The sequence below is a fragment of the Drosophila sulfurigaster genome, chromosome 4 (genome assembly GCF_023558435.1).
Source record: "Drosophila sulfurigaster albostrigata strain 15112-1811.04 chromosome 4, ASM2355843v2, whole genome shotgun sequence".
Classification (NCBI taxonomy): Eukaryota; Metazoa; Arthropoda; class Insecta; order Diptera; family Drosophilidae; genus Drosophila; species Drosophila sulfurigaster.
The window spans coordinates 611,014-628,484 of NC_084884.1; the positions used below are offsets into that span (position 1 = coordinate 611,014).

At 43.8% G+C, this 17,471-nt stretch overlaps 1 protein-coding gene and 1 long non-coding RNA gene across 2 annotated transcripts; both read right to left on the reverse strand.

Annotated features, from left to right (window-relative positions):
* Positions 1–9,758: 9,758 nt before the first annotated feature.
* Positions 9,759–10,318, reverse strand: LOC133846920 (uncharacterized). Its single transcript, XR_009895077.1, has 3 exons — positions 10,211–10,318; positions 9,860–10,149; positions 9,759–9,805 (listed from the first exon to the last, which is right to left on the reverse strand). It is a non-coding gene; the product is annotated as an uncharacterized LOC133846920 (long non-coding RNA).
* A 442-nt stretch (positions 10,319–10,760) lies between these two features.
* Positions 10,761–16,835, reverse strand: LOC133846967 (uncharacterized). The gene is made up of 2 exons (XM_062281673.1): positions 16,737–16,835; positions 10,761–11,768 (listed from the first exon to the last, which is right to left on the reverse strand). Exons 1-2 carry the CDS (start codon positions 16,742–16,744, stop codon positions 11,027–11,029), a joined length of 750 nt encoding a protein of 249 aa, XP_062137657.1. The 5' UTR covers positions 16,745–16,835; the 3' UTR covers positions 10,761–11,026.
* Between the last annotated feature and the right edge of the window lie 636 nt (positions 16,836–17,471).

Genomic DNA, 17,471 nt, shown 5'->3' on the forward strand with positions numbered 1-17,471 from the left:
CCCTGACCACTGCCTTATTTTGGAAAATTTTCTTGCGAATATTGGCCTTCCAATCGCACCAAACCTGGAATGTATTATTATAATATATTAGTTTGTCATAATTCTGAGGATACTCATACCTTCTTCCATCCCGCAAAATCTTTAATTGGAGGCCCAATTGCGTTCAAGGCACCGGCAAGCTCGCTCCATTTAGCTTCTGCAGCCACACGATCGCCTGCATAAAATTAAGAATAATTTCATCCTGAAATGTTGATTTGTGTTTTCCCCTGAAAACAATATATTAGTATTTTTGTTTTTGTAAAAATAAACTTTTTTTACTCACATTTTTAAAAATCAGTTGAACGGCAAACAGCTGTTTCCCACAAATAAAGGGGATGCCACCTGTTGGCGCATTTGATGTACATTAGTTAAGATAATGAAGTTGTCAAATGAAGTTATTAGAATTAGGGCGAAGCGAGAGCGCAATAAAGCTTTCGTTTTGCTCTCTGAGCGAATTCGCCTCGCTTCGCCACTCTAGTTAAGTTAGGCTTAATGTAACTTAGCAGAGAATTATAAATACAGTTGAAATCGAACACTCTACAGCGCGTCATCACTCTTTTCGTTTTTCGTTGTACCAACAACAATTAGGTCCAGTCTTTGTTCGCGAATAAAGCGGAAAATATAATATTGCAAAAACTCTTGTAATTTTTCATGGCGCCCCGGGTGGACTCTAATTGTTGTTGAACGCGAGTGCTTGATTGATCTAAAACAGAAAACAAAACAAAGTCGCGCCGGTCGCTAAATAAAATAAAACATAAACAAACAATTGACTTTGTGCCAGTGCTGTGATCCATTTGTGTTTGTGTCATCGGTGGACTTTTCTGCATCATCGCTGGAGGATACCCTGCACCAAGCAGAACACACAGAGGAAAGTGGCTGGGATCATTACAGATCGCCAATTCCAGGTACTGTGCGAAAAATTGAAAGCGAACAACTGAATTGGTTGCCAAGTTGCAAAATTCTAGTGACGCTTTCAATTCTTGGCACATACGTAATAGTAGAGCATTTGTTTTTAAATTTATATTTTAATTTAAAAAGTGAACCGCTTAGGCAGAATATTGTTTTTGTTTTCTAAGTGAAAGTGACTAGGGAAAAATTTTATTTCCATTGCATCGAACTTCTTCTCTTAGTTCGTTGCAATTTTCGCTTTCGTCGCCCCTTTGTCACCAGATTCGTAGCCGCTGTAAGTTGTGTGCTGTTGCTAAGCGCACATACGTATAAACATACATGTATACCCGAAAAATAATAAATTTTTTTTTAATTTTCGTTTTCGTTGTTGTTGTTGGAAGCAACAAGATTTATTTTGTATTTTATTTTTATTTTTTTTTTGTCGTCTCCTCTAATAACCTAAATAAAAATGAATTCGAAAGAAACTCTTGAAGGCTCTAAAAGAAACTTGCTATTTGCGTGAAGAGCATTTGCAGAGTTAATAATCAAATTCCCGATGATTTGACAGAGCTAGAGTGCAGGCTTAAGATGTTGTCGTCGCATATTGAAAATGCTCTCAAATATCAAAGCAGAATTGAGACATTTGACGAATATGACGATTACCGGTGCGAGTTAGAAGAGATTTGCATTACTGCAAAGGCAAGGCTGAAGGCGATGGTGAAATCGTTGACCGATACTTCATCCGCCAATATATCGATTTAGCCGATTGCCGCTCCTCGTACCCGTCTGCCTAAACTCTCATTGCCAAAGTTCAGCGGAAAGTATTCCGAATTTAAAAATTTCATAAGCTTGTTTGAGACTCTTGTTGACAATGACCATTCAATTCCGCGCATTGAGAAATTCAATCATCTCATTTCTTGTCTCTCTGGTGAGGCTCTTGGAACGGTGAGAGCGTTTCAAGTCACCGAGGACAACTATGAGAAAGCAATGGCGAGTTTGAAAAGAGTATATGACAATGATTGTCTGATATTTAATGAAAATATCACTGCTCTTTTCAATTTGCCAAAGATTTCGCAGCCCTCCGCTTCAGCGTTGCGAAACTTGATTGACACTGTCTCTGCGATATACGGATCTTTGTTGTCGATAGGTGATGATAAGAAGATTGCAAATGCAATCCTTATTCACCTGGTCATGCACAAAGTTGATGCAATGACAAAGAAGAAGTGGGATGAGCAGCTAGATTACACGAAAATTCCATTATGGAGTGAGTGTGAAACTGTGCTTAATCGTCGATATCAGCACTTGTCAGCTGAGAATCCGACAAAGTCCGATAGTCAAGCCGTTTCCACTAAACAGCTTAATAAAAGCTCGTTTTCGTGTACGACGCTCAAAGATAAGATTGATCAAAAGACCCAAATATGCGAATATTGCAATTCCGAAGATCATTCCATCGTGAGTTGCTCGATGTTTGCTGCCTTGGCAGTTAAACAGAGATTCGACTACGCGAAAACAACTGCATTATGCATAAATTGTCTTCGGAAGGGTCACACTGTCGCCAAATGTAGGGCAAAAAGTGTCGTGTGTGCAGCCGTTCACATCATACGTTGCTGCACATATATTCTGCGACTACAAATAGTAGAGCGTTACCACCCCGAGTCTCTCCGCTGTTGAGCCTGATCGTCCATCCACTTCACATGCGATGCATGCGACCGTGTCGGATAAAGTGATCCTGGCCACAGCAGTCATCAAAATAAAGACGAATTCAGGCGATTTCGTCTTAGCCCGAGCTTTGCTGGACTCTGGGTCACAAATTAATTTTGTGACTGAGGAACTAGCTCAGCGGCTGCATTTGCGTAGAGAAGACTCGTGCATCAGCTTGCTTGGCATTGGTGAATCCAATTCTCAAGTTAAGAAAAGATACACACTGTGGTGAAGTCGCGAGTTGGCTGCAATGAATACGCGATCGATTTATGGATCCTCAAATCGATCTCAGGTTATCAGCCAGATCACACTGTAAATGTCAGTGGCTGGAAGATACCTGACCTAGCGGATCCCTATTTCTTTAAACCGCAGAAAATTGATCTTCTTATCGGCGCTGAAACATTCTTTGATCTATTGTCCGTTGGCCAAATCAAGCAAGGTCCAGAGTGTCCAATCCTCCAAAAGACAAGCCTTGGATGGATTGTCTCGGGGCGGTACACTCCTGGTGAAAAATCTCACCAGAAGATGACTGTCAATCTGAGCTATCAGGAAGAAAGTTTGAGCTCGATTGACAAGACCTTGCTGAAGTTTTGGACTGTCGAAGATGTGCGCTCTCCCTCCAAAGTCCTTTCCGCTGAACAACAAAGTTGTGAAGATCATTTCACAAATAATGTGAAAAGATTGCCGTCTGGTCGTTTCGAAGTAAGACTGCCGTTTAAATCAGATCCGCACCAGCTTGGGTGCTCATTTGAAGTTGCTAAACGGCGGTTTTGTCGCTTGAAAAACGCTTAACTCGAGATCCCGAGTTAAAGCGAATGTACTTGGAATTTATGGAAGAATATGTAGAGATGGGCCACATGTCCGAAGTGAGTCACATCCTTCCAAGTACACCACACTATGTTATTCCGCACCAATGTGTATTACGGCCCCAAAGCACTTCGACAAAGCTGAGGGTCGTATTTGATGCTTCGTTTCGCACTTCGACACATAAGGCGTTGAATGACATTCTTATGGTCGGGCCGACCATTCAAGAAGAGCTGTTTTCGACTCTGCTTCGTTTTCGATTGCATAAATATGCATTAACGGCTGACATCAAAAGATGTACCGCCAAGTTATGGTGCACGAGGCAGATCGAAACTATCAGCTCATAGTGTGGAGAAAAGATCCATCAGACTCGTTGAGATTATTCAGATTAAATACTGTAACATATGGCACTGCGCCAGCGCCATTCTTGGCCATACGGTGTTTGATCCAGCTGAGCGAGATTGCGAAATCCTCGCACCCCATGGCAGCTGAGGTTATCAGGCAAGATTTCTACGTTGACGATATGTTGACTGGTGCCACATGCGTCGAGGACCTGAAGACAATTAAGTCTGAAGTGTCGCAGATACTGCTAGGAGCAGGTTTTGAACTTGCGAAGTGGTTCTCGAATGCTCCTGGGTTCTCCGCATCAGACAGTACACCAAAGCCGATAACGATCTCCGAGACTGACGCAACCAAGACTCTAGGTGTGATTTGGTTGCCAAATGAAGACGTGTTCCAATTCCGGATCGACGATTCATTCATGGGTCTTAAAGCGACAAAACGGAACATTCTCTCGGTGACATCGCGGTTATTCGATCCGCTTGGCCTATTGAGTCCCTTAATTATAAAAGCAAAGATACTGCTTCAAGAGCTCTGGCTTCAAAAGTTGGAGTGGGATGAATCCATACCATTGAGTTTGGATACATCGTGGCAGCAATTGAAGTCAAATTTGACACAATTGCAAAACATAAAAGTGCCACGATATTTGTTCACAGAGCCTACGTCACCGATAGAGATACATGGCTTCGCCGACGCCTCAATAAGAGCGTATGGGGCGTGTATTTACGTTCGTACGCAAACTGCTGAAGGTTGTAAAGTATCATTACTAACCTCAAAATCAAAAGTAGCTCCCCTCAAGACTAAGACTCTTCCTAGACTTGAGTTGTGTGCAGCTCACCTTCTTGCAGAACTCTGCCACCGCATCCGAAGGCTGATCCGATCTCCAATTGAACGGACGGTTCTTTGGTCAGATTCGGAAGTCACTCTTCATTGATCCGGTCACATCCTTCCACTCTCGCGACATTCGTGTTGAATCGAGTGGCCGAGATTCAAGAGTGGTCAGAGAGCGTGGAATGGCGTCATGTTCCAACTAAGCAGAACCCCGCAGACATTGTATCGAGAGGTTGCGATGGGACTGAACTGTGCGCGTCAATGTGGTTTAGTGGTCCGTCATTCTTGATGGAACCACACGACGCATGGCCAGTTAACCACCATTTCGTCTCTGAAGAGACGCGCAATTTGAAGTGCGCAAAACAGCTGTTGGACTGACAGCTATAGTGGTAAAGTCAGATCTAGTGGACTCGATCGAAAGTTTTTCGTCGCACACAAGTCTGTTGAGAGTGTTATGTGTTCCGCTTCATTCGAAGATGTAAAGACAAAACAGTTCAATTTGAACTGGTTCCAACGGCATCAGAACTGAAAGAAGCATTCAGTAAAATAGTAGAAGTAATGCAGGATTTCGAATTCAGAGACGATATAGAAAGGGTTCGTAAGAGTACACGTGTGAGCTCGAGTCTACAACGACTCAATTCTTTCATACATGAGTATGAAGGATCTTGGTGTTCGTTTTCGTTGTTGCGAGTCGGGGGCGACTGGTAAATGCTCCTATTTCGTATGATGCTAAGTTTCCACTCCTCTTGTCGAAGCGCTCACAATTTGCTCGCAGCTATGTGAGGTACCTTCACTTGACCAACTGTCACGCTGGCCCAAGAGCGCTCGTGAGCATTCTCAGAGAACGACTTTGGTTAGTCAATGCTCAAGAGCTTTGTCATCAGACAGTACGATCATGCATCCGTTGCTTTAAATGCAAACCTCGGTTGCTTACGCAAATAATGGGAAATTTGCCTGCTGATCGACTCCGAGCGCTCCGCCCATTTTCAATTTGTGGCGTAGATTTTGTGGCCCGGTTGAGACAACCTATAGGATTCGCGGAAAGCCGCCGTACAAGTCGTACATAGCTTTGTTCGTCTGTTTTGCGTCAAAAGCGGTTCACTTAGAAATTGTATCCGATCTGTCAACTAACGCATTTCTAATGGCTTTCCAAAGGTTTGTTGGTCGAAGAGGATGCCCGAGCCGAGTCCATTGCGACAACGCGACGAACTTCGTCGGAGCAAGTCGCCATCTGGAGGAGCTAAGGAGGCGAGTCGAGGCCGAGGAGAACGCAGTTCGCGACTTCGCATCAAGAAGCGGATGCGAATTTGCGTTCATACCGCCGAGGGCTCCTCACTTCGGAGGACTATGGGAGGCAGGTGTGAAGTCTGCAAAGCACCTACTCCTACGGACGGTGGGCAACGCCCTGCTCACGGCCGATTAGCTACAGACAGTGGTCGTGGCGGTCGAGGCGGTGCTCAACTCCCGCCCGCTAGGAGCCGTAAGCAACGACCCCAACGACGGCGAGGCACTAACCCCAGGGCATCTACTGGTGGGCGGTCCACTGGTGGCACCGGCAGCATCGCGGACCCCGGACCAGGAGGGTCTGAGTTGCTTAAGGCGATGGCGAGCTGTCTCGTCGCTCAAGCGAGCGTTCTGGCAGCGATGGTCCCGGGAGTATGTGCTGGGCCTGCAGGCACGGGCCAAGTGGGACCGGTTGCAGCCAAATCTGCGAATCGGAGAGCTCGTCGTCGTCGCAGAGGACAACCAGCCGCCGATGCATTGGATAGTGGGTCGAGTCGAGGCGGTGTATCCAGGAGCGGACGGGGCGGTGCGCGTCGCAGACGTGCGAACTAGCGCAGGAGGGCTGTACAAACGGCCAGTACACAAATTGGCGCCTCTGCCAATAGCATGAAGGCACAGCCGTTCATCGGGGCCGGTGTTGGCGCATTTGATGTACATTAGTTAAGATAATGAAGTTGTCAAATGAAGTTATTAGAATTAGGGCGAAGCGAGAGCGCAATAAAGCTTTCGTTTTGCTCTCTGAGCGAATTCGCCTCGCTTCGCCACTCTAGTTAAGTTAGGCTTAATGTAACTTAGCAGAGAATTATAAATACAGTTGAAATCGAACACTCTACAGCGCGTCATCACTCTTTTCGTTTTTCGTTGTACCAACAACAATTAGGTCCAGTCTTTGTTCGCGAATAAAGCGGAAAATATAATATTGCAAAAACTCTTGTAATTTTTAATGGTCTTCATTCCGTTTTCAGTTTTAGCACATAAGTAATTAAATTATTTATTTATTTATTTATTTTTAACTTGGTTCTTCATTCCACCAAAAGTATGGCAGCCTAGGCGATAATTCATGGTGTAGGATTTATCGGTCGCTCACCAAAACGAAAATTGTTGCCGTCGGCAAAATTTTATTTCCAAATATGAGGTGGGGTCAGAAATTAGTCGTTTTAAAAATAATTACAAGCCTAATTGATCTTCTAGCGGTCTTAAAAGAACGACAATAAACCAATGACACATTTACAAAAATTTATGACCACATTTTTTCCTTTTGCAAATAAGAACCGATTTAATATAAAAAAGGCATTTACTTTTTATTTCGGCAAGACAAATTTTCTCGTTTTGCAATTCGAAAGCATCTTGTGAAAGTGAAAACGGGAGCACCAATTTTTTCGTTTTCGTTTTCAAAACGAAATATTTATTCTTATTTTTTGTTTTTCCTATCCATCAGCAATTCAAACAGTTGTCATTTCAAAATACCAATATATATACATATACAATTTTGTTTTATCCAGCTTCTTGCTCTCTGGCATTTTTCGTATGATTGTTTTTTTTTTTGTTTCTTTTTTCGACGAAATTTTGTTGTTACGCGAAATTTCCCCGACTCCGTCCTTTTGCGTTCTTCGTCGGTGTCCGCTATTTCCGTACCCATTTTGGGTGTAAAATACCACAGCGCTGCCTTTGGTATTTTTCTAGCCTTTTGGTATTTTTATTTATTGTTTGCTAAGTTCTTTCTGTATCGTTTTTACTATCTGGGTCGATTTCAGGCAAAAAACCAAGTTCCATTTGGTATTTTTGGTATATTTTCTTGATTTTCCGTTTTCAAGAAAATATAGAATACAGTCTGTATCCTTGTCGGACTGTAAGAGCGCCCGGTTACTTTCTCATCTTTTGCGTAGCATGTCATCGGGCAAACCCGATAAAAGTAAAGCTCAACTGTCCGTGCCCTCTACTAGCGTCGCTAGAATTTCTGTCAGCCCCTTTGCCTAGATCCTAGAAGGAGTCGGCTCTTCGTGCATCCAGCACATCGCCGATTCATTCGCAACCGAAAAGGGAGGTCCCCGCACGGTCAGCTAGCGTTTCGCCCGCTTCGGGTACGAAGCCTCTGATTCTAGTTAAGCAACCTCCGTCTGATCCTAAGATCAAGTTTTGTTCCGTCCCAATCCCTCGGCTGCCAATTGTCACTCGTTCGCAAGAAAAGATAGCACTCACTTTGCGGCGCGAGTCAACAATCCTTCTGCTGACAGCCCACGTGCCAAATCCGAAAGGTCCAGATGCGTGGCTTGTGGGAAAAGGTCGAGAAGGAGTATGAGGCTTGCTCTTGCATCATGTCGGAGGAGATGACGACAGAAGAGCTGCCTACTATTCAGGCCAAGTACGATTACTGCTATGCTGTCTACGAGCAGTGTGCAGCTCAGTTAGGTGAGCAAATAGCCAAGGCTTCCCAGGCGCTCACCCCCCGTACACCCGTACACAGGGTGTCGATTACCTCCGTGCGACACCGAAGTTTTCGGAGGCGATTGCACTCGCTGGCCCACATTTCGGGATTTATTCACGGCTCTCTATATACAGAACACCAGACTGTTGGAAGTTGAGAAACTTTTCTATCTCAAGTCCAAGACCAGTGGTGAAGGCCATGCAATTGTTTCAAAGTCTCCTTTGACAAATGAAGGGTTTAAGTCGGCTTGGTCCAGCTTGACTGAGCGTTTCGAGAACAAACGGTTGCTCGTCAACAGTCAGCTGAGATTTTTGTTCAATTCGCCCGCCATTGGGCAAGAGTCGGGTGCAGCTATTCAGGAGCTGCAGAGCACCATTCAAGGGTGTTTGACAGCCTTAGAGCACTCGAAGATCAACATAGAGAATTGGGATTGCATCCTGGTTTTCTTGTGTTCTTCGAGGCTCCCCAAGTTGACCCTTTTTCTCTGGGAACAATCGATCCAAAACAAGAGCGATATTCCAACATGGGTTGACATGAACGCTTTTCTTCTAGAGCGGCATCGCACCCTATAATCGATAGCGGAAGTGTCATCCAGCACGAACGCTCCGACGGTTCCACGAGCCTCACGCAAGGAGGCTCCCGTCTCCAGGCAGGTCAACTCTTTTGAGAGTAGGGTGACCATTAAGACCCAGACCTGCAATATCTGTTCCCGGGAGAATCATCAGATTCGATTGTGCCCTCGCTTTCTTCAGATGGGTGTCAATGAAAGGGTCAACCATATCAAGCAACAGAAGCTGTGCTTAAATTGTTTCGCACGAGGCCATGTCCTGACCGAGTGCACAAGTGCGCACAGCTGTTTTACGTGCAAGGGTCGTCATCATACACTCTTGCATCAAATCAACCCGACGCCGACAGTCACTAATCCCTCTCCTAGTATACAGTCCACTCCTTCCCAGTCAACTAATGTGCAATCTTTCCTGGCAGTTAACACACAAGGTGTTCTGCTGAGTACGGCTGTTGTACACATCTGTAATCACGGCGATTCTTATCGATTCTGGATCAGAGGCCACCTTCATTTCTGAACGATTGTTCAAGCGCTTGAGGATGCCATACACATTCGTTCAAGCCCACGTCTCTGGGCTGACTCAAGCTGTAGCAGCCCATCCCCGAAAGCATTGCCAATTCCTAATTGGCTCCTCGTTGCGATAGAGGTGCAGAAACATCGATGTTCATGTCCATCGATGTTTTCGATGTTTTCAAAAAACATCGAGTGAAACATCGATGTTTAACAAAAAAAAAAAAAACAGTACAAACGATAACAATGAGGTTTATTTGAGATCATTTAAGTTTTTATTTTTGTTGAGGAAAAGAAGTTGATCAACAACTTCAGGTTTAAGTCTTCTTCTGCGATCAGATACAATTTGTCCAGCTTTGTTGAACACCCTTTCAGAAATATTTTTGCACAACCAATTTGAGATCGTTGTCATCAGTCATCTGTAAAAGTATTTTTTATTTAACATGTTTGTCATAATTATTTGAAAATCATACCTCCCAATACTTTAAGGGGTCGCAAGTGTCAGGAGCATTTTCCTTTTCCATAAATTGCCTTGTGGTAATAATGGCATCGGCTCGGGTGGACTTCACTTTGATTTGTTTTGCAAAATGAAAATGTGAAATTTGGCTAATTTCGCTAATTTATGGATGTATGTGTGTACATACACACACGTGCACACATATCTAAGTGAAGCGTGGGCTTGTAAAGAAGATATATAACTTACTTTTCACGTAATCTTGCCTTCGTCATCCATCAACGTCCACCAAACCACCAACTAGAAATCCTAAATATTATCAACAATTTTGTTAGTTGTTAGAAAAAAATTAAGAAATTAATTGACTTACAATTTGTTCGTACCGAGCGCAGAGTTGTTAGTGAAAACATCGATGGTGATCACGAACCATCGATGGTTTCGATGTTTTGAAAACATCGATGTTATCGATGCTTCACTCGATGTTTTTGCACCTCTACGTTGCGACCAGATCTGCAGATTGAGGCGTCGGCGTTCGTCCTTCCTCAATTAGCAGGAAAACTGCCCTTATGCTCTGTCCCACAAGCAATCCTCGACAATCTGCCAAGCATCCCGCTGGCCGACCCCAAGTTCTATGAGAGTTCGCAGATAGAAGTGCTTTTAGGCGCAGATATCTTCCCATCCGTTCGTCTCGGAGGCTCTCGTCCGAACGTTTGTGGGACCCTCATTGGTCAAGAGACTATTTGGAACCAGTTGGATCCTGACCGGGATCCATTTCTAAGTCCATCTCGTCCTTTTCGACTCGACTGTCCGTCGATCGAACTCCTACGATTGGTCCTGTGACAGGACCCTGTAAAATTACGAAAATCGAAAAATATATTGTTGTTGTTGGGAGCAAAAAGATGAGACACTTTGAAGGCTGCTGATGCGCAAAATTAAAACACGTCTGATTCGTTTGCTAGTTGCGAAAGGAGAGAGTGACAATTTATTGTTTGCCGGTTATTCCGACATTAGTAGTTAAAGGAAAACAAAAGTTGAGCGAAAGCTTATAACTAAAATGTAACAACTGTAGCAAAGAAGAGCGCAAGATTGAGAGTAAATGTAACTGCTCAGTTAGGCTGAGCAGGCTTACAGTGGGACAAGGCGCTTGATTTAACACCGGCCACCTTGGAATACCCGACGTGGGATTTCAAATCACTGGCAACCGTGCTAATTTATGGATTGGGCGCTTGAATGTGCCAGTGCCCGTTCTAATTTCGGCCACCCGTATTTGGCCGTCTGTTCCTCGGGTTACGCCTGCGACCCTTCCAGTTATCCACCGCTGAGGTGGCGTGTTGTCCTCGTGAACCAGGACGAGGCATCCGACCTCCAAGCCGGGCTGTGGAGACTTCCATTTGGTGCGGATTTGGAGGTTGTGGATGTAGTCCTTCGACCACGCGAGCCAAAACCGCTGTCTGAGCGTGGATAACATTTGCCACCGTCGCAAATACGTCAGCTCTTTGTTGGGCCTGTCTGGCACGGATCCTTGCGGCAGCGAACGAATGGCTTGCCCGATTAGAAGATGGCCCGGCGTTAGAGCCTCGCCATCGTTGGGATCGGAGCTGAGTAGAGTGAGAGGCCGCGAGTTGAGAATGGCCTCGACATCTGCCAGATGAGCTCTGACCTCGCTTTCTGCCAGTGACGCGTTGGCCATTTGCCGGACGAGGAGATGCTTTGCGGATTTCACCGCGACTTCCCACAGCCCTCCGAAATGTGGGGCTCGAGGAGGGATGAAGTGCCATTCCATCCCCATCTCCGACGCGAACAACTGCAGTTTCTCCTGCTGCTTCGAGAACTCCATCTGTAGCTCCTTGAGTAGGTTGTTTGTCCCGACGAAGTTGGTGGCGTTGTCCGAATACATCCGAAGTGGAACGCCACGCCTTGCGATGAAGCTTTTAGGGTTAATAAAACAGTTAGTGGACAAGTCAGCAACCAGTTCTAGATGAACAGCCTTTGATGCAAAACACACAAATACTGCTATATACATTTTAAAGGAGGCCGTCCCCGAATTCGCAAGGAAACATTTATGGGTCCGCAAAATCAACGCCACAAATGTGAAATGGACGTGAAGCAATCAAACGATCAGTTGGTAACTGCCCCATTACTTGTTCCATTAGTTTTGGCTTGTATCGAAAGCAAAGAATGCAACCACGAACTATTTGTGTGCATTCTCTTCGAGCATTAATCAGCCAAATTCTTTGCCTCAAGAGCGAAATCAAAGTTTTAACACCAGCATGACAGTTGGTCTGATGCAAGTCTCTTAAATACATTCTGACCAAGGGCGAATTCTTTGACATCAGGATTGGAAATTTGGCATCGTAGTCAATCGGTGCATTTAACAGTCTGCCACCTACGCGAATCAACGAAAGAGATTTTCCTGGCTCAGAGATTTTCTGAATAAATGGAGCGAGAGATTGAACATTTGGTTGAACTAATTGATTTGCTCTTAGTTTTTAAATTCCAAGTTAAATTCGGACCGCTGAACCAATTCAAATAACTTTAACGAGGCAAAATACAACTCCTGTTTACTAAGTGCTGAAGAACAATTTTTAGTTTTTGGCCAGCAAATGAATTTATACACATAGGCAATCACTCGAACCAACCTTTTGTACGAAGAAAAGCGAGCCAGTATAGATGAAAGAAAATCAGGGTTGGTAGTTAAACAAACCTGAGCTGATTTTTGTTTCACTGTTTTTCAAATCGGTTGACAATGAAAAATGAGGATTCTTAGGCCACTCACACTGCTCTTCCATTAAGAATAGTGGGCCTTCTAACCATATCGAGTCGACTAATTCATCGATGTCACAACCACGTGAACAGATATCGGCAGGGTTTGATGCAGAAGGCACATGTCTCCATGTAACATCTTGTGTGAGGTCTTGTATACTGGATACACGATTTGCTACGAATGTTGCTAGCGAAGAAGGCGACATTCTAATCCAATACAGTGTGATTTCTGAATCTGTCCAAAAATGCACACTCTCGATTCTGCACTTGCCAAGCATTGGCTTGACGCACGACCACAACTGCGCCAGTAAATACGCTGCACACAACTCAAGTCTTGGGATCGACTTGGTTTTAAAGGCGCAACTTTTGCTTTTGATGTAAGCAATTTACATTTCACTTTTCCATTCTGATTAGCTCGTATATATAAACAGCAGCCATAAGCGTGGCTGGAAGCGTCTGCAAATCCATGAATGTGGATCTTGGCTTTGCTGGAATTGGTGTATCGTGGAATGGATACTTTATCAAGGCTTAGTAGATTTTCTTTAAATCTCTCCCATCTCGTATGCATCTGCATAGGGATAGTTTCGTCCCATGCTAGATGATTTTGCCAGAGCTCTTGCAGTAAGATTCTGGCTTTAATACTGATGGGGCTCAGCAAGCCAAGTGGGTCGAACATACGAGCTGTCACAGACAAAACGTTGCGTTTTGTTGGGCTAAGATCGGTGAAGCTGGAATCCAAATGATATCGAAATATATCAGATTTTGGCGTCCACCGCATGCCCAATGTTTTGGTCGAATCTGTGTCGTTGAAACTGAGAACTTTATCAGTTTCATTCCCATTGATTAAAGTAGGGTGGTTCGAGTGCCATTTGGCCAATTGGAGACCACCGGAGTTTAGGATATCTGACACTTGGACACAAATCTCCTTCAGCGTGTCAGCATCGTCAGCTCCAGTAAGCATGTCATCGACATAGAAGTCATTGCAGACGACTTTAGCTCCAAGAGGATGTGTTTCCTTATGGCGAACACCAAGTTCGTGAAGGCTTCGTATGGCCAGAAAAGGAGCAGACGCAGTGCCATAAGTAACTGTATTCAGTTGGTAAGAATAGTTTATAAGATTTTAAGCTTTTCTGACGGATTTTCAGACAATAAGTTGAAACATCCGATCATTTGGAGACATGCTTACTTGTCTATACATTTTAGTAATATCTGCCGTGAGGGCAAACCGACTAAGACGAAAGCGAATAAGCGACGAGAAGAGTTCCCTCTGTATAGTTGGCCCCACCATTAGAATATCATTCAATGAATAATTAGAAGTCGTTTTGCACGAAGCGTCGAAAACAACTCGAAGTTTGGTGGTGGCACTATCAGGCCTCAGGACGCACTGATGTGGTATAAAATAGTGTGGTCCTGGTGGAAAATCAACGGGAGACATATGACCAAGTTCTATATATTCTTTCATGAAACTGACATACATTTCCTTTAATGTTGCGTTTCTTGAAACCTTGCGTTCAAGTGAAAGAAACCGACGTTTTGCCGTTTCAAAGGACGAACCAAGTATTTTTGGGTCTGTTTTAAAAGGAAGACTAACTTCTAATCGCCCTGTCGATAGAGTTGTCACTCGGTCAACAAAGTCCTGTTCGCAGGCTCTTTGCTCTGACGAGTATTTAGCGACGTCCGATAAATCTGGAACTTTTCTAACTCCCATAGCCTTTCTACCAGCGAGTCAAGTTGTATATCTTCCGACGAGTACGTTGTTGCACCACATAATGGGTTCTGACTCGGAAGACCTTTGCAACGCCCTGACACAATCGACCCTAGCAGAGTTTTTGTAACAGTGGGCCACTGTCATTCAATTTAATTTGGCCTGTGCACAAAAGGTCGAAAAAGGAATCGGCTCCTAATAGCAAGTCGATTCTCTGCGGCTTGTAAAAGTAAGGATCAGCCAGTTCCACGTTAGCCGGTATTTGTAACTGCCTAACTGGAATCAAGCTGTCTGGCTGCTGGTTCGAAATTGATTTCAGCACCCAAAAATCGGCGTCAAATTGATGTTTGTTAACACGAGATGATATCGTTGTTGACACTTCATGTCGGGCTACCAAGTTTGACGTTCCTATGGCCGTAACTGTCAGACACTTGTTGGCTCGCGACAACCTTAGAGCTTGGGCAAATTCTTCAGTCATGAAATTGACCTGAGATCCAGAGTCCAACAAAGCCCTAGCCAACTGGAATTGACCGAATCTATCGCGAATTTTCACAACAGCGGTAGCCAGAATGACATGGTCAACTTCTGCTGTTGACTTGGTCACGTGCGCTGGATGTGACGATGCTTGGCCGCTCGAGTTACCAGCCTGAGCTGATGCATCGAATCTATGAAGCAATGTATTGTGCGATTTAGAGCACACTCTGCATTTTGAAGATGTGCAGGTGGATATTCTATGCCCAGACAGCAGTTTATACAAAGGTTCTGGGTCTTGACGAAACTGAATCGTTCTGTAACCGGCAGTGCACTGAAGCCTTGGCAACTGCTTATAAAATGATTCGCGTTATAGAACTGACAACTAGGGTTGCTGGACTTAGACGCTGAATACGACGCTTTGGTAGTCCGTTTGGGACTCTGTTCTGGCTTAGGGATCGTTCTATATTTCGAGCTTTCCTCAGCTGAAATATGCTGGTAGCGCCTATTCAAAACATCGACACAATCAGACCATTGTGGAAGCCTGTTATAATCGAGCTGTTCTTCATACTTTGACTTGGTGGTATGGTCAACCTTTGACAATACAATGTGTATGAGATTCGCGTTGGTGATGTCCCGTTCATCTCCTAGTGACAACAAATTTTCAAAAATTGCCGAAACCCAGATGCCGAAGGTTTATTCATAGGCGAGATATGAAACAATTGTGCGATTGTTTCGAAGAATATAAGACATTTGTTGTCATATACACGCCTCAAGTTTTCTAAAGCCTTTGGGTAATTTACACCGGAAACTTGGAACGCCTTTATTGTTCCTAATGCTTCATCAGACAGACATGAGATCAAGTGATTAAACTTTTCAATGTTTGAAAGCGACCTATCAGAATCTACAAGAATTTCGAAAAGGCTTATGAACTGCTTGTATTCTGAGTGCTTACCATTGAACTTTGGTAAGTTCATTTTGGGCAAGTGCGACCTATACGATGCTGGCTGAGCAACTCGGTCCGAATCGGGCTCCTTTAAACTAATCAGATACAACAACCTTGTTTTAATGCACAATTCTTCTAAGGAAGCACGGCTAGAATTATCCGGGTCAATGCAATCAATTTCAGATTGCAACTCCATGGCATCTGCAATGTATTTATTTAATATATCCAAACGACATTGGATCTCAATTTTATTGATGGAACCTGTTTCATTTAACACTGTTAATCTAAGCCTCTCAATACTTTCTTCTAGCTTTGATAATCTAGAAAATAACAGCGTTAATTTTGCACTATGGCAATTTTCAATCACGGTTTGATTTAATTCAGTCTTCCCTTTATCTTTCGATATTGCGACTTGGTGTATGTTTCTGGGTTGTGCAAGTTAAGCAAAGAGAAAACACACTTTACTATTAAGAGAAACACCAAGGCAAAACTCAAGAGAATGTTTCTTCTGTCAAACTCAACAGTGAGCGTAGCTTCAATGTTAGTTTGAGCGGCTCCGAACAAGCAAAGCAAGAGCGAAAACGTTGTGTTCGAACGAGAGCGAAGATGATCGACCAAAGCGAGAGCGAAACTTATTAAGCAAGCGAGAGCGAAGATGATGGAACAAAGCGAGAGCGAAACTTATAAGGCAAGCGAGAGCGAAGATTACCAAATAAAGAGAGCGAAAAATAACTGAAATTATGCGCGGGTGCTATTATTGTAACTCAATGCAATATAAAGAACCTGAAAGCATAATCATAAAGTTGCGAGAGGGGTTCGAATGTTTCGGCACTTGGATTTATTTCACTTATGTGTGTTGCATCAATTGTTCACTACAATTCAATAATCAGTGTCAGGCAACTGGACTCTTGTTTAATACAAGATATAACAGTCTGAACTGGGAAACAATCACAATGAATGTCACCAGGTCCAAAGTTATTAACAAAGTTTTCCAGTTGTTGACACTGTTACCTGTTCATCAGAAGAGCTGTTGACTTCTGATTGATCCATAAATCCAAAGGCCAGCAACGAAACAACGCAAACGAATGTGTTTTATATGCACTCAGCTGCCAACAAGGTGTGAAATTAATTAAACTTATCAATTGCAATAATTGAATTTTCTTTATGTTTAATTAACAAATCAACAAAGTCTTTTTGTAGTCCCTGCTCGGGCGCCATGTAAAATTACGAAAATCGAAAAATATATTGTTGTTGTTGGGAGCAAAAAAGATGAGACACTTTGAAGGCTGCTGATGCGCAAAATTAAAACACGTCTGATTCGTTTGCTAGTTGCGAAAGGAGAGAGTGACAATTTATTGTTTGCCGGTTATTCCGACATTAGTAGTTAAAGGAAAACAAAAGTTGAGCGAAAGCTTATAACTAAAATGTAACAACTGTAGCAAAGAAGAGCGCAAGATTGAGAGTAAATGTAACTGCTCAGTTAGGCTGAGCAGGCTTACAGTGGGACAAGGCGCTTGATTTAACAACCCCTCCAAATCTAATTCAGTTTTTTCGGCTCGACTGTTCGTCGAACGAACTCCTAAGAATGGTTCTGTGACAGGACCCCACTCAAAACCCTTTTCGGCTCGACTTTCGGTCGAGCGTACCTCTAAGCTCGATCCTTTGTTAGGCCCCATTCAAAATCTGTTTCCCTTCGGCTCGACTCTCCGTCGAACAAACCTATAAGATCGATCCTGTAATAGGACC